This window comes from Colobus angolensis, unplaced genomic scaffold (assembly GCF_000951035.1).
Source record: "Colobus angolensis palliatus isolate OR3802 unplaced genomic scaffold, Cang.pa_1.0 Scaffold65, whole genome shotgun sequence".
Taxonomy (NCBI): Eukaryota; Metazoa; Chordata; class Mammalia; order Primates; family Cercopithecidae; genus Colobus; species Colobus angolensis.
This window is the reverse complement of record NW_012120154.1, coordinates 430,578-445,533: the sequence shown is the minus strand read 5'-3', so window position 1 is coordinate 445,533 and position 14,956 is coordinate 430,578. Positions and strand designations below refer to the sequence as shown.

The following is a 14,956-nucleotide window of genomic DNA, read 5'->3' as shown; positions in this document are numbered from 1 at the left end:
CTGACCTCGTGATCCGCCCGTCTCGGCCTCCCAAAGTGCTGGGATTACAGGCTTGAGCCACCGCGCCCGGCCCTCCATGCCCATCTTAAAGCAAGTCACGCAAGCGTCCATCTCGGCCTTCATACTGGCTGAAAGGCTCATCTGGCTGAACTGAATGAACCAGGCTTCCTGAATTAGGCATTTTCATGAAATGCTGTGTCACTTAATTCTCTAAACTTTGTGAGGTAGGTATCACTTCCCCCACTTTACACATCAGGAAAGTGAGGTTTACAGGGTATCTAGCTAACAAATGATGGAGTTAGGGTTCAATCCAGATTAGTCTACACAGAACATGAGCTCTCAGTGAAGTTTCTGGAGGCTAAACAGAGGATTCAGTGATGTTCCTCTGAAGTCACAGTGATTTTAACAGCTAAAGGTGTGTGCTAACTGGTGAGGGATAGGAGAAAAGGCAGTCAAAGAGATAAAACAACCACAAGAGGAGTCACCCAAGCCAAAAGTGGAAAGTTTTAAGGAAAAGCGGGGAGAGGGGAAGTGGCAAGTGGAACCTAGACACCAGAAGTCCAAGAATCAAGAGTATACCTCATAACAAACCACACTCGTGGTAGACAGGAACCCAGATCTTGATTTAGAAAGAAAGAAAAAAAAGCCAGGCACAGTGGCTCATGCCAGCACTCTGGGACACCAAAGAGAGATTCGTTTGAGGCCAGGAATTTGCGACCAGCCTGGGCAACATTGCCAGACCCAAAAAATTAAAAAAAAAAAAAATGTAGCCGGGTGTGGTGGCTCGCACCTGTAGTCCCAGCTACTCAGGAGGCTGAGGTGGGCGGATCGCTGGAGCCCGGGAAATCCAGGCTGCAGTGAGCCGTGATGGCGTCACTGCACTCCAGCCTGGGCAACAGAGCGAGACCCTGTCCGGGGAAAGAAAGAAAAAAAAAAAAAAACCTATCTTCTTTTGCCGATAATGCTGCCCAGAGCTATCCTACTAGGTATTGAAACTTGCCCGCGGCAAGCGTGAAGACAGGCTGTAGGGAAGCATGTGACTAAGCAACACGGCTTCACACCTACGTTCTCCTCCGGGCCAGTGAAGCAAAGTGTGTGAGTGTGTGGTGGTGGACTGATCTTAAATTTCCCAAGGCAAAGATGTGGACGGATCTTAAATTTCCCAAAGCAAAGATGTGGACCCTGACTGTGCACGTGTGACCACGGCTCTCTACCCCACAGTCTGTAGGAGACCAGGACGTGGCGGATTCTCGGCCCTTACTCCGAATTCCTCCAACAACTTTCCGCCTATGGCCCATTCCTCTCTGCCCCACAGTCACGACAGAGGACCCCAACCCACACTACCTCCCTCTCAGACCCATCCCCCAGGCATATCCCGGGACTGGCCGCCGAGAAGCCTTACAACCAATTAAGGCCCGGGCGTGAAGACCCCGTCTCACCACGGCTCCGGCCACGGCGTGGACCAGGCTTTCGTAGGACAGCACGGAGGCCATCGGTGCGGCTCCTCAAAGACCCAGCCACACTTTTCCCACAGATGCCGCAGCCAGTGAAGTTAGGAAAGGAGAACCGGAGCCCGGGGCGTGAAAGTCGCAAGCTCCACCCACTCAAAACCGCCCGCCTGCCTTAGAACCACTTCCGGGTCGTGGGGTGGGAAAGCGGGCCTAAGAACGCCCCTGAGTGCTGATTGGCCCCTGTTGGCGCGGGGCGGGACAGCGAGGTATTCGCGGGGGCCGGGCTCCAAGGCGCAGGGCGGCCTGATACCAGGTACCTGGCTCCCAGGTCCCGGGTCCCGAGACGTTATCTCGTGTTCCCGAGCCCTGACCAGTCCCTCCATCTCAGAAATCTTAATGGCCCTCTTTTACTCTGGTGACAAAGATGGGGAAACTCAATGAGACTCCAGTCTCCCTGTTTCTCTGCGCCTGAGCTCTTTTCTGAGTCACATTTTGACCAAGAGGAAAACAGCTTAATTGTGGACTTGGAAACTTCTCCCTCCAGAAAAACCCTTGAGTGTGATAGGAAGAGATATTGAGCTCAGGAGGCCAAGATACCAGACGCGAGTGGGAGCCTCCCCTTAGTTGGCAACTAGGGAAATCATTTAACCTCTTGGGTTTCCTCCTTTGTGAAATGACAACGTGCTAGTACCAACAATCCCCGTTTGCTGTGAGGATTATGAAAGCCAATTTATGTAGCAGTACTTCATAAAATACTGAAGGAAAAAATTTTTTTTTCCATGTTGCAAAGTAACAAAATTGCATAGCACTAAAGAAGCCACATTCAGCTTTAACCTGTCATATTGTGAGATTCTGCCTCAGGATGCTCCTCAGGCACTCAGGGATTCTTTCATGAGACACCATCACCACTTGTTTGTACCATGTTTCCTTTTACAATACCCCTCGTGATAACTCCTGAGTGCTGACTACATGCCAGGCTTAGTGTTTTATGCCCAACGTCACACTTAATCCCTAGGAGACGGTCCTAACAAAGTTTAACTTGGCCGATTTCACAAAATTTGCAGAAGATACTGCTTCCAGGAACATTCCCATCACACCATAGAATCATGACGTGAACGTGCAGGACCAAAAGTGAAGCGAAGATGATTTTGGGCTGGGCGCAGCAGCTCACGTCTGTAATCCTAGCACTTTGGGAGGCTGTGGCGGGCAGACCACTTGAGGTCAGAAGTTTGAGACCAGCCTGGCCCATACGGCAAAACCCTGTCTCTATTAAAACTAGAAAAAATTAGCCGGACATGGTGGCACGTGCCTTGTAGAAATTACAGTGTAGAAACTGCAGCTACTAGGGAGGCTGAGGCAGGAGAATCGCTTGAACCCAGGAGGCAAAGGTTGCAGTGAGCCAAGATTGCGCCACTGCACTCCAGCCTGGGACAGAGCAAGACTCCTAAAAAAAAGAGAGAGAGCTTTTGGCACGGGAACGTAGACAGAAACTAGTTGGTTGTAAAACTTGAGAACTCAGTTCTCACTGACTCCTGATCAAATTGGGAGCTTGCTGTCAAGAATATACTAGATTATACATCATAGTTATGAAAACATTAATACTCCGTTTTGACGTTTTTGTATCTTAGCTGCCAAACACATTTTGATCCGTTTTTTTTTTTTTTTTTAAACCTGAGACAGGGTTTCTCTACGTTGTTCAGGCTGGTCTCGAACTCCTGGGCTCAAGTGACCCACCTGCCTCAGCCACCCAAAGTGCTGGTATTACAGGCATGAGCCACTGTACTGGGCCTTGCAACTTTTCTTTTTTTTGAGATGGAGTTTCACTCTTGTGGCCCAGGCAGGAAGTGCAATGGCGCAATCTCGGCTCACTGCAACCTCCACCTGCGGGGTTCAAGTGATCTTCCTACTGCAGCCTCCTGAGTAGCTGGGATTATAGGCACGCGCTACCACGCCCAGCTAATTTTTTTATCTTTAGTAGAGACGGGGTTTCATCATGTTGGTCAGGATGGTCTCAATCTCTTGACCTCGGGATCTGCCCGCCTCGGCCTCCCAAAGTGCTGGGATTACAGGTGTGAGCCACCGCACGCGGCCTGATAACTAAAGACTGACATACTGAGAACAGTAGAGTCACTTTTTTTTTTTTGAGACAGAGTATTGCTCTGTCACCCAGGCTGGAGTGCAGTGACGCGACCTTGACTCACCTTAGCCTCCATCTCCCGGGTTCAAGTGAATCTCCTGCCTCAGCCTCCCAAGTAGCTGGGACTATAGGTGCATGCCCCCATACGTGGCTCATTTTTGTATTTTTAGTAGAGAAAGGGTTTCACCATGTTGGCCAGGCTGGTCTCGAACTCCTGACCTCAGGTGATCCACGCATCTCGGCCTCCCATAGTGCAGGAATTACAGGTATGAGCCACTGCACCCAGCCAAAGTCATTTTCACATCATCAGAGTATGCACTGAAAAATGTAGACATTGCATAGCTACCTCAGTTATTAAATGGAACTATGAAGTTGTGACATTTGAGGCATAATTTTATTCTTACTTTATATATACATACATACATATATATATATATATTTTGAGACAGTTTCGCTCTTGTCGCCCAGGCTGGAGTGCAATGGCGCAACTTCTGCTCACTGCAACCTCCGCCTCCCAGGTTCAAGAAATTCTCCTTCCTCAGCCTCCCAAGTAGCTGGGACTATAGGCATGCACCACCACCCCCAGCTAATTTTTGTATTTTTTTGTAGAGACGGGGTTTCACCATGTTGGCCAGGCTGGTCTCGAACTCCTGACCTCAAGTGATCCGCCCCGCCTTGGCCTCCCAAAGTGTTGGGATTACAGGCATGAGCCACTGTGCCCAGCTGAGACATAATTTTAAAAAATTATAACTTAGTTGAGCACAGTGGCTCACATCTGTAATCCCAGTACTTTGGGAGGCCAAGGCAGGAGGATTATTTGAAACCAGGAGTTCCAGACCAGCCTGGACAACAAAGTTAAGACCTCATTGCTGTTAAAAACAAAAACAGATGGTCATGGTGGTGCATGCCTACAGTCACATTTACTTGGGAGGCTGAGGTAGGAGGATTGCTTGAGCCCAGGGGTCAAGGCTGTAGTGAGCTGTGATCGCATCACTGCACTCCGGTGTGGGTGACAGAGAAAGATTGTTTCAAAAAACCTAAGGACTGTAATTTTTGGCTGATTTTTTCATTCCAAACAAATATCCACTACACTGTGTGTCCAATTTGGTGTTCGTAATTACATTCTTTTCCTTAAAGAGGGTCCTTTGAATTATATAAGCATCATATCCCTTGACACTACATGAAGTATATATTTACGGCCATTCTGTATACACCCATGCTGTAAGAATTAAGGAACCTAGCTAGTACTTGCCATTTCATGTATGTTGCTTTTACACTGGCTTAAGTATGGTCAGGTTACTTACCCTGTATCTAAAAATGTCCCAGAGATGTGTGAGAGTGAACTACTTAATTATGTATTAGAGTCCTAGATTTTCAGAGCACCATAGACATTTATATTAGTTCTACTTACCTCCTGGCTTCTTAGAGCCGTAATTTTAAAATTAGGATTTCACCAAACATAAAAATTTTTAGTTTACTGCTAAACGACTTTATAGAAGACCATAAACTCCCACTTCCACCAGCACTATACAAAAGGTCTCACGGAAAAACTGCCAACTTGACAGGCATACTATTTACATTTGCTTTTTAAAGCTCAACAGTTATTCAGTGTTGTTCCCTATTTACCTTAGGGTATTTTCCTCCCCAAACTGCATGAGCTCTATTAAGTACATTATATACTGGTTGTAAATACTGGCACATATTGAACTTTTTAGAATTACTGTGCTATAATTCTTTTACTTAGTTTATTCTTGTCCTTATTTGGGGGCTTGTCATGTACTTCAATTATGCTGTGTCCCTTACTATTAGGAAGAAACCCCCTGGATGTACACATCAGCACATCAAGTGTGTGACATTCCTTATTTAACCAACCTTATTCAAATGTACATTTTAGTTGTTTTCAGTTCCTTAAACAATTCTGCAAGAATCAACCTGGTACACAGGCAGCGCAGTATAGAGTTTGGGAGGAAGCCCTTTGAAGCCACAAACCTCTGTATTCAAGAATTTCAGCTTTACAAATAGTCAGCTGTGTTATCCTGGGCAATTTACTTATTAAGTGCTTCAGTTTCCTCATCTATAAAATTGTAAAGTGGTGCTAACAGTATCTACCCTTATGGTCAATATCAGAATTGATCCAGGCCAGGTGCGGTGGCTCAAGCCTGTAATCCCAGCACTTTGGGAGGTCGAGACGGGCGGATCACGAGGTCAGGAGATCGAGACCATCCTGGCTAACACGGTGAAACCCCGTCTCTACTAAAAAATAAAAAAAAATTAGCCGGGCGAGGTGGCGGCGCCTGTAGTCCCAGCTACTCGGGAGGCTGAGGCAGGAGAATGGCGTGAACCCGGGAGGCGGAGCTTGCAGTGAGCTGAGATCCAGCCACTGCACTCCAGCCTGGGCGACAGAGCAAGACTCCGGCTCAAAAAACAAAAACAAAACAGAATTCATCCAATACTTACAAACGGGTAACAGGGTTTGGCACAAACACTACTTACCTGTGCCTACTCAAGTGCATTAATTTTAGTCATTAGCAAATCTCTAAAATGAAATTATTTCTCCTTTATCTTATCATACTAGTATTTCCTAGTATGGTAGACTGCTAGGTGTCACCCCAAGTCTTTCCTGTTTCTACTGTAAGTTTTTTCTTGAGCACGTGACCACAGTTACAGATGACAAACTGGCTTTCGCTGCAGCTAAACATAGCCTTAACACACAAACTGACCAGTGGGATATTAGAAGTAATAAAATGTTAACTTCATTATATTAGCTTCAGTATCTCAGCATGTTTCCCAGACTCCCCTTCTCCTATTTCCTCAATTGGAGGATAAGCACCAGAGCAAGCAACTTTGGACCTAGAAATGGAAGCTACCTTCCATGTATGGCAGAATGCCTGCCCCTGAACAGCTACCCACAATAAAGTACCTGTTTTTTAGGGGTTCTTGTTTGCAGCACTTAATAGTCTGCAGCCTAATATACCTAGTAAATAAGATGACCACCAGAGACACAAACAGAACATATGCTACAAAAAGGCAGGGGTGGGGGAATCAGTATCTAGTTTTTGTTTTTTGAGGCAGTGTTTCACGATCTCAGCTCACTGCAACCTCCGCCTCCCAGGTTCAAGTGATTCTCCTGCCTCAGCCTCCCGAGTAGCTGGGATTACGGGTGCCCAACACCATGCCTGGCTAAATTTTTTTTTTTTTTTTTTTTTTTTTTTTTTGAGACAGAGTCTTGCTATGTCACCCAGACTGGAGTGCAGTGGCACGATCTCGGCTCACGGCAAGCTCTGCCTCCTGGGTTCACGCCATTCTCCTGCCTCAGCCTCCCAAGTAGCTGGGACTACAGGCGCCCACCACCACGCCTGGCTAGTCTTTTTTGTATTTTTAGTGGAGACAGGGTTTCACCATGTTGGCCAGGATGGTCTTGATCTCTTGACCTCGTGATCTGCCCGCCTTGGCCTCCCAAAGTGCTGGGATTACAGGAGTGAGCCACCACGCCCAGCAATTTTTGTAGAGACAGGATTTCGCCATGTTGCCCAGGCTGGTCTCAAATTCCTGATCTGCCTGCCTCGGCCTCCCAAAGTGTTGATATTACAGGCGTAAGCCACCACACCTGCCCAGTATCTAGTTTGAAACCGTATTTTTTAATATAGCTAGAAACATAACTGTATTTTTAAGCAGAAAAAAACTTCCTTCTGATAGCATCATTAGTATGAGAAAACATTTCTAGTTTAGAATATTGAGTTGAAAATTAAGAATGTATATTATGGAATTTAAAAATCTAAAAGCACAGGACACATTTTCAAAAGAGGAATTTTACTTTTACCCACTTATGGTAACATTTGCAATATTAGAATATAATTAGGTTAAATAAATCAAATAAGGAATCCAGAAGAAACTGTTCTTGAGTTAAGCCAAGTACGCACTGGCAATTTTGAGAAAGGAGAACTCTACACATTAAGAAAAAGAACACACAAGCTCAAATGCAAGTTTATATGGTGAGTGTTTTTAAAGGATTTAAGAAGCATGCTCCATCAGCATAATAGCTTTTTCTCATTTATGTAACAGATGCATTTCTGTCTGCTTGTGTACAGCAAAGGGTTAGAACCTGACTAAACTTATTTATGATTTTAGAAATGTACTCCATAGAATTTACTTCACTGCTCCTACCACTGATTCTTCAAATAAGCAAAGTACAGAAGGTCTTATCCCTTGAAAATGTTTTTAAACACCAGCACTTTAAATTGAAACACTGGTAGAAACGTAGCAATGTCAGGTACAATGCCTATACTTAGTCTTATTTAAAATAAGAATTGAATGCACAACAGAAAATTTATCATTTTCTTTATCATCGGAGGGGAGGCAAAGAAAGCAAGCAGAGGTGGGGGTATGGTTACACTATTTAAGAGCTGAATACAAAGACAATGAGTCTTTCATAGTCTCAACAACTCCACAATGAATAACTGTGGATTATCTCATTTATAATTCACACTGGATCAAAAAAAAATTGGTTCCTCTGTGTATATCAATTTAATTCAAACCATATTATCTTCAGAATACAAAGATGAATACTACAAGATAAACTCTAACAGCAATAAGTATTTTCTAAGTAGAAGACCAAACACCAAAGGGAATCCCTCTTTCCAATGTCTTCTGATATGGCAAGATTTTGCCAGAATGGAAGTCTAACACTTAAATAAGCATTCTCTTGGCCAAGTAAGAAACTACAGTTGTTGTGGGTATTACCCTACAATTACCATATGTATTACATATTAAATTAAACTCAGCATTAAATATGCTTGTATATTATGCTGTTAATGATGATAGCAGTGATGATGCTGGTGGAAAAAGCCTGTCTTTAGCCCAAGAAAAGGGAGAAAAATGTAACAAGCAGAAAACAAACATAGAGTTGGGCAATTTTTGACTAAGAAAGAGAATTTTAAGCGTAGAAATATAAAAAGAAAAGTACTCCCTTATTTCCCTTATGTGGAAATAATATGAAACACTTATTAAATACAATGGACAAGAAGAGAACTAAGTACTCCAACTCTACTGCAGCATTACAAAAAAAATCATCCCTTCACCACAGTGTAAGATTTAAGGGCAACCTGCCCAAGGACGCATGTTATATAAAACACAGCAAGACTGCTGCTGCCCTGCTAAGTACTTCCAATCCCTACCCAGGTCCTATTGAAATCCGGGTGGTCCCAATTAGTTTTATTGAAATAAATCTTTAAAGAAAAAGATAAAGCATTTAAAAAGACAAGTCAAAATGCATCAGGAACCACATATCCAACACAAACTTTATCCTCAAATGAGTTATGTTTGCCTCGCACTAATAACTTTTATTTCACTCAAATTAGAGCAATAATCTTCCATACATATCTTCCCTGCCCAATTCAATGAAAAAAAAATCCAAAATGATTAGTAAAGAAAAATATAAGAATTAACAGACCCTTTAAATTTGTTTTAAATATTTTGAATATTTAAAAAGTGTTTAAAGTTTGTAATTCCTAGTAGGAAAACATTATCTGAATGAATACCCTAATGGCAAACGACTGTAAAATGCTTCAGCTGAATTTGGGGGAGAGGGGTAGGGATTATCTTCAAAGCACCCCAGCTCTCTTGATAAGAAGGTCAGAGGTACACTGGTTTGTATTATTGCGACATCCATAAGGTGATCTAGGTTGCTTTTCCTTCAGCAAGGGCTTTATTTATCAGAAGGGCATTACGCTTGACCTCCAAATTTGGCTGACAATTTACTGATGAGATTCATAACCTTTGGGTTGCTCTGGTATTTTGACATATTTGCTGGGTTCTGAGCCACATCCTGGAAGGCCACCATAACTTCTGGATCCTGAAAATAAAGGGTTTGTTAGTATTTAAAAAGTATCCTACTGGGTCAATAAGTTTATTATCCTAAATTCCATCTCTTATTTAGACCTATAATTTGGTCATAGTTAAGTTAAATGGGGTTTAGACAAGTGCTTGAAGTATCAAAATCAAGCTGAATTATGTCACTTGAACTATATGATGAAAAAAGCACAATTGTGATACAAAGAAAAGGACAACTGGATATAATTGCCAATTATTACTAAGTATTTCCTAGTTTTAAAAATTTAATTTACTCACTCTGCATAAAGAAAATAAATGTCACTCCTGCATAATTAGCTATTTGATAATTGTGATAAATAAAAAATAGCTACAAGAGTAACCTTTGTCTCCACACAGAATTGTGAAATAATTGCCTTAATGATACAAAGTCCAAAGTTCTTCCTCCAAGTCTTACCTGCATGGCTGCAAGAACCTCTGGATCACTAAGAATTTCATTGAGTCCAGGCATTCCAGGCATTCCAGGCATGGCCCCTCCCATTCCAGGCATTCCTCCGGGAAAACTACCAGGCATTCCCCCAGGAAAGCCACCTGTAATAAAAAATGAATAGACACTAATCATACTGCCAAATATTCTGACCCAGTACTTCATCCACAAAAAGCACAGGTTCAATGAATAAGGGTGCCACTAAGCACAAAGTAGTCTGAAGAGTCTGAAAATTCTAATCAGACTGACACAAGACACAAGTTAAAAAACAAGGCTGTAAATCTCACTTTGCTACCTCCTGGATCAGCATTTTTCTAATAATAACAGTTTTTTATTTTTCTGTGTCTTGAGACAGAGTCCTGCTCTGTCACCCAGGCTAGAGTGCATTGGTGCCATCTTGGCTGACTGCAACCTCTGCCTCTCGGGTTTAAGCAATTCTCCTGCCTCAGTCTCCCAAGTAGATGAGACTACAGGCACGCACCACCACACCTAAGTTTTGTCTTTTTAGTAGAGACGGGGTTTCATCACGTTGGCCGGGCCACTCTCGAATCCTGACCCCAGGTGATCTGCCTGCTTCAACCTCCCAAAGTGCTGGGATTACCAGTGTGAGCCACCGTGCTAAGCAACTGTTTTCTAGTAATAACACTGTTAAAAAAAAAGACTAATCTCACCTTAAAAACAAAGAGTCATCTAACAGTTCCTTAGATTATAAAGTTAGTCATTTTGATCATCTTTCAACTTTCCATTCTTGAATATTTGTTTCAATTTAAAATTGATTCATATGAGTTTAGTTTAGGTTTTTGTTTCAATTATACTCATCTAGCATAGATCTTCCTTCAGTTAAGGACTACTTTAAAGGCTTGTTTATTTGTTGATTTTTCATTTCCATCTCCAATAAAATAAAAATTATCTGAAAGTTAAACTGGAAACCTGCATTTTTAACAAGAAATCCTGGTGCTTCTTTACAGAGAACAATGCTCCAGCAAAAAGGATTTTATCCTCCCAGTATAATTTGTTAGATTATAAACCCAAATAATCTACTCTGTTCTTCAGTATCACAAACCTGTATGTCTACTGGAGATATTCTAAAATTACAATTAATAATATAGAGAAAGATAACATTAATGTATTCTACAAAGGGTCACTATAAGTAAAGCCGTTTTAAAGAAGGAAACACATGATAAAGTCATTTCTACCTGCCTCAACAGTAATTAAAACATGGCCATTAATAACTAACAACCACAGATGAAGAAATCTAAGGGGACCAAAAAACATCATCTAGCTTCTCTTGCTGCCCCTACTTACCCCAATGCTTTGAAAAATTAGTGCCTACCCATAACAAAATTACTGACCCAAGGCTTGTCAATCTAAATAAAATGTACATAACAGAAAATTATCTCTAGTACTAGCCCAACATTAGCAGTCACTTTCTAAAACAAAGGTATCTGACAATAAGATTATTTATATTTTAAATAGGAAGTAAACTATGAGCTAAATTTAATTTCTTGCTTTTTCTTCAAACATCAGGTCATCCTCAGTATTTGTTCTAGGTTTGAATTCTGTTGCTGTGTACTAGATTTTCTAGTCTCACATCATGCAACTAAGTTCTAACCAGTGACATATAAGCATAAATAGCCTCTAAAAACTTTCCTTAAGAGAAAGCTAGTTACCATTGAACAACTGGAGGCAGCTGTTTAAAAAACAAAAAATTAAGTCTTGTCCTAGTCTTTATGTAAATTCCACACTGTTGTAATCAGGGAGTGCTCAATAAATCTTCTGTGTGCCTTTTCCGTCTCTTCTATCTCCGTGTTAGTCCTGTCCTCTGGTATTCAAAGATTTGCCTCACTAGCAATTTCTGATCACATTTGAAAGAAAAATAATAATATGCTATTTTTACACTGGACTCAAAACATCATTTTTATGCCTAATAATTCCATCATTTCTTTTAACTAGGTTCTTCATGAATATCACTGTATAAGAGAAAATTAGAACTTTATAATAAATATTGAGTATTATATTAGAATATCACTGTATAATAGAACAAGTTTTAACTTTGCTTTAAATATACCTGGAAAAGAGCCATACTGAGCTCCTGACTGTCGTCTGGCTTCTTCCTCCTTTGATACAAAAGGAAATAAATTATATAATAAAAGAAGAAATAAGTGCTGTCCATTCAACCTGTCCATGCAAGACCATGAAAAAACTGTAAAATGACCTAGTAGATGGTAATACTGAACTAAAGGATATACCCCACACCCACTTTCAACATTTTTTCCAACTGGATTCTCAGTGGGCATTATTCTCTGTAATAATTTCAAGTGTTTTACTTCTACTCTGGAAACAAACCTGGAAAACAATTTACAGTACTAATATGAAAACTCTAAATTCATCCTGGTTTTAAAACACCTACAGGGAAGGACATGGCTAGATTACCAAGACTACCATGACTTTTGTTTCCTAGGTACATCTTTTCCATACTCTCCCTACATAATACAAATGTAGATTTATTGATTTGTTTTTGCTGCTTTTCAAAAGAGAAAATGAACGAAAAATAAATTTCCCTCACATGTATCGAGGAGATATATTACTTTTAAATATCAAGGAGATAAATTACTTTTAAAGATTATGAACTATAACCTTAAAATCAAGTATTGATGCTTAATATTAAATGGACAAAAAATTAGAATGTAACGAGTTATATAATACAGCCTTACGTTCTTTCATTCAACGTTAGAAATAAGTAGATGAATTATTGTTATTTTTTAAAGAGACAGCATCACACGATGTTGCCCAGGCTAGTCTCGAACTCCTGGGCTCAAGTGAACCTCCCACCTCAGCCTCCCAAACAGCTGGGACTACAGGCACTTGCCACCTTGCCCTGCTAGAATCAATTTTAAATAGCAACGCATCCACTGCTGGAAGAGAGGAGGAATCATAAATTGAATTAATCTGGCCAAGAATCCTCAGAAGATCAAACAATAATACTGCCACGTTTCAAGTACCTGATCTGGAAAAACTCCTGATTTTATAAAAACACAAACAAGAATATAAAATGGTGAAATAAAAGCTCACTAAAGAATTTAAGACTAAAAATGCCCCCAAAATTAGACACAGTGAAAGGAGACTCCTTATACGTAATATCATTACTCTATAGAACTGTAGCCAGCATTAAATAAAAGAGCCAGCAATTAGAATTTTAGTGTCCTAAAACCTCTATATAATTTGCTGTATTTTCCTTTCATGGCTTTGCTACAGGAAATTTACCCTCTGGGCTCTCTCATGCTCTTCTCGAGCCTTCTTAACTCGTTCTATTCTTTCTTTGATCTCTCGCTCTTCACGTTTTCTCTCATACTTTCTCCGATGTTCGGCAATTTTCTGTGCCTAGAAAAAAGAGCCATAGCAAAATAAGCCTGCTCCAAAAGCTGAATAACATCAACACAAATATTTTTTTGTGGAGAGATGTTTAATTCAACATGCAGTTCAGAAAAATGACAGATTTGTCTTGTAGAAAAAGACCTAACACAAGCTCAGGCTTTAACAAAACCAACCTCAACTGCACAAGGCACTGTAAAACAGAGTAAAGGGGCCTGGGATTTGAAGTTAGAAATGTTACAATCTCAAACAATTAAGCTCAAAGATTAACAAATAGGTTTCTAAGTGCATGACAATTCTTGCCTGCTAGTTTCTACCAGATACAGTGTTTAGGTTTCAGAAGGACAGCTGAGATCAGCGGAAAGAGTATCATTACGGTGGTGAATCCTGGGAAGGCAAAGACTGGGAACACATACACCAAGTATATGTCACAGTATATTTAAGTTTCTGTATCCATAAAACAGGAGAGGAAGAAATACTTAGTCTTATCAAATTGCTATAGGGATTAAGAGGAGAATATGTAAATATGTGTACCAGACACTAGTAAGTAGTATCAAATAAAAGCTCTGGATTTGTTATTTCCTCAGAGAATAAAGTAAATTTAAGAGATTCATATTCAATTGTCACTTTAGCTTCTTTACACTTTGCTGACAAAGTTACAACTTTGCCCTATTTTAAGAAGAAAACAGAAAACCAAATGAACTCTCTGGCAGTAAATAATTAAGCTCAATACAATTTCCACCATCTTAAAATCTCTGACAGTAAATTCCTGACAGTTGAACTTTCCACAAAATGAAAGATTTACCATGTAAACACATTAATATTATCTTAACCAACAATTTCAGAGAAAAATCATCCTTAAAAGCTGGAATGTTCTACCTTTGGGATTCAATATTATTATTATTATTATTATTTTTTTTTTTTTTGAGACGGAGTCTCACTCTGTCAAGCTCCGCCTCCCGGGTTTACGCCATTCTCCTGCCTCAGCCTCCCAAGTAGCTGGGACTACAGGCACCCGCCACCTCGCCCGGCTAGGTTTTTGTATTTTTTAGTAGAGACGGGGTTTCACAGTGTTAGCCAGGATGGTCTCGATCTCCTGACCTCGTGATCCGCCCGTCTCGGCCTCCCAAAGTGCTGGGATTACAGGCTTGAGCCACCGTGCCCGACCAGTATTATTATTTTTTAAAGATTGAAAATTCTTTGTTTTATTAAGACAGCTTCGCTCTGTCACCCAGGCTGGAGTGCAGTGGCGTGATCTTGACTCACTGCAACCTTCCACCTCCCAGGTTCAAGTGATTCTCCTGCCTCAGCCTCCCGAGCAGCTGGGACTACAGGCGTGTGCCACCACACCTGGCTAATTTTTTGTGTTTAGGAGAGACAGGGTTTCACTATGTTGGCCAGGCTGGTCTTGAACTCCTGACCTCATGATCCACCCGCCTTGGCCTCCCAAAGTGTTGGGATTACAGGAATGAGGCACTGCGGCCGGCCGGAAAGACTGAAACCTCTTAACTTCCACAAGGCCTTCTTGCTTTATAAAGTGGCTGTATACACCTGTATCTAAGGACACATCAGATTCAATCTTGGGTAATGCTTTTTTTTTTTTTTTTTTTTTTTTGAAAAAATTTTTTTTTTTTTTTTTTTTTTTTTTTCAGAACCATACTACATTTTTGTACAATTTCACTT

The 14,956-nt window shown here is 41.1% G+C and overlaps 2 protein-coding genes across 4 annotated transcripts in view; both read right to left on the bottom strand.

Annotated features, from left to right (window-relative positions):
* SLC25A17 (solute carrier family 25 (mitochondrial carrier; peroxisomal membrane protein, 34kDa), member 17) overlaps nucleotides 1–1,643 on the bottom strand; it is a 60,372-nt gene extending 58,729 nt beyond the window's left edge. For all 3 annotated transcript variants that reach the window (XM_011964160.1, XM_011964159.1, XM_011964161.1), the window contains exon 1: nucleotides 1,440–1,643. Coding sequence is in view for 2 of the 3 variants with exons in the window: in XM_011964159.1 (XP_011819549.1) it covers nucleotides 1,440–1,493 (54 nt within the window). In the remaining variant the exon portion in view is untranslated. The remainder of the gene's footprint in view (nucleotides 1–1,439) is intronic.
* Nucleotides 1,644–8,673: 7,030 nt separating this feature from the next.
* The window catches only part of ST13 (suppression of tumorigenicity 13 (colon carcinoma) (Hsp70 interacting protein)), a 41,080-nt gene continuing 34,797 nt past the window's right edge, over nucleotides 8,674–14,956 (bottom strand). The window contains exons 9-12 of the mRNA XM_011964321.1: nucleotides 13,166–13,282; nucleotides 11,970–12,018; nucleotides 9,872–10,005; nucleotides 8,674–9,439 (exon numbers count right to left, since the gene is read on the bottom strand). Of these exons, the coding sequence (XP_011819711.1) occupies nucleotides 9,311–9,439; nucleotides 9,872–10,005; nucleotides 11,970–12,018; nucleotides 13,166–13,282 (429 nt within the window). The 3' untranslated portion in view covers nucleotides 8,674–9,310. The remainder of the gene's footprint in view (nucleotides 9,440–9,871; nucleotides 10,006–11,969; nucleotides 12,019–13,165; nucleotides 13,283–14,956) is intronic.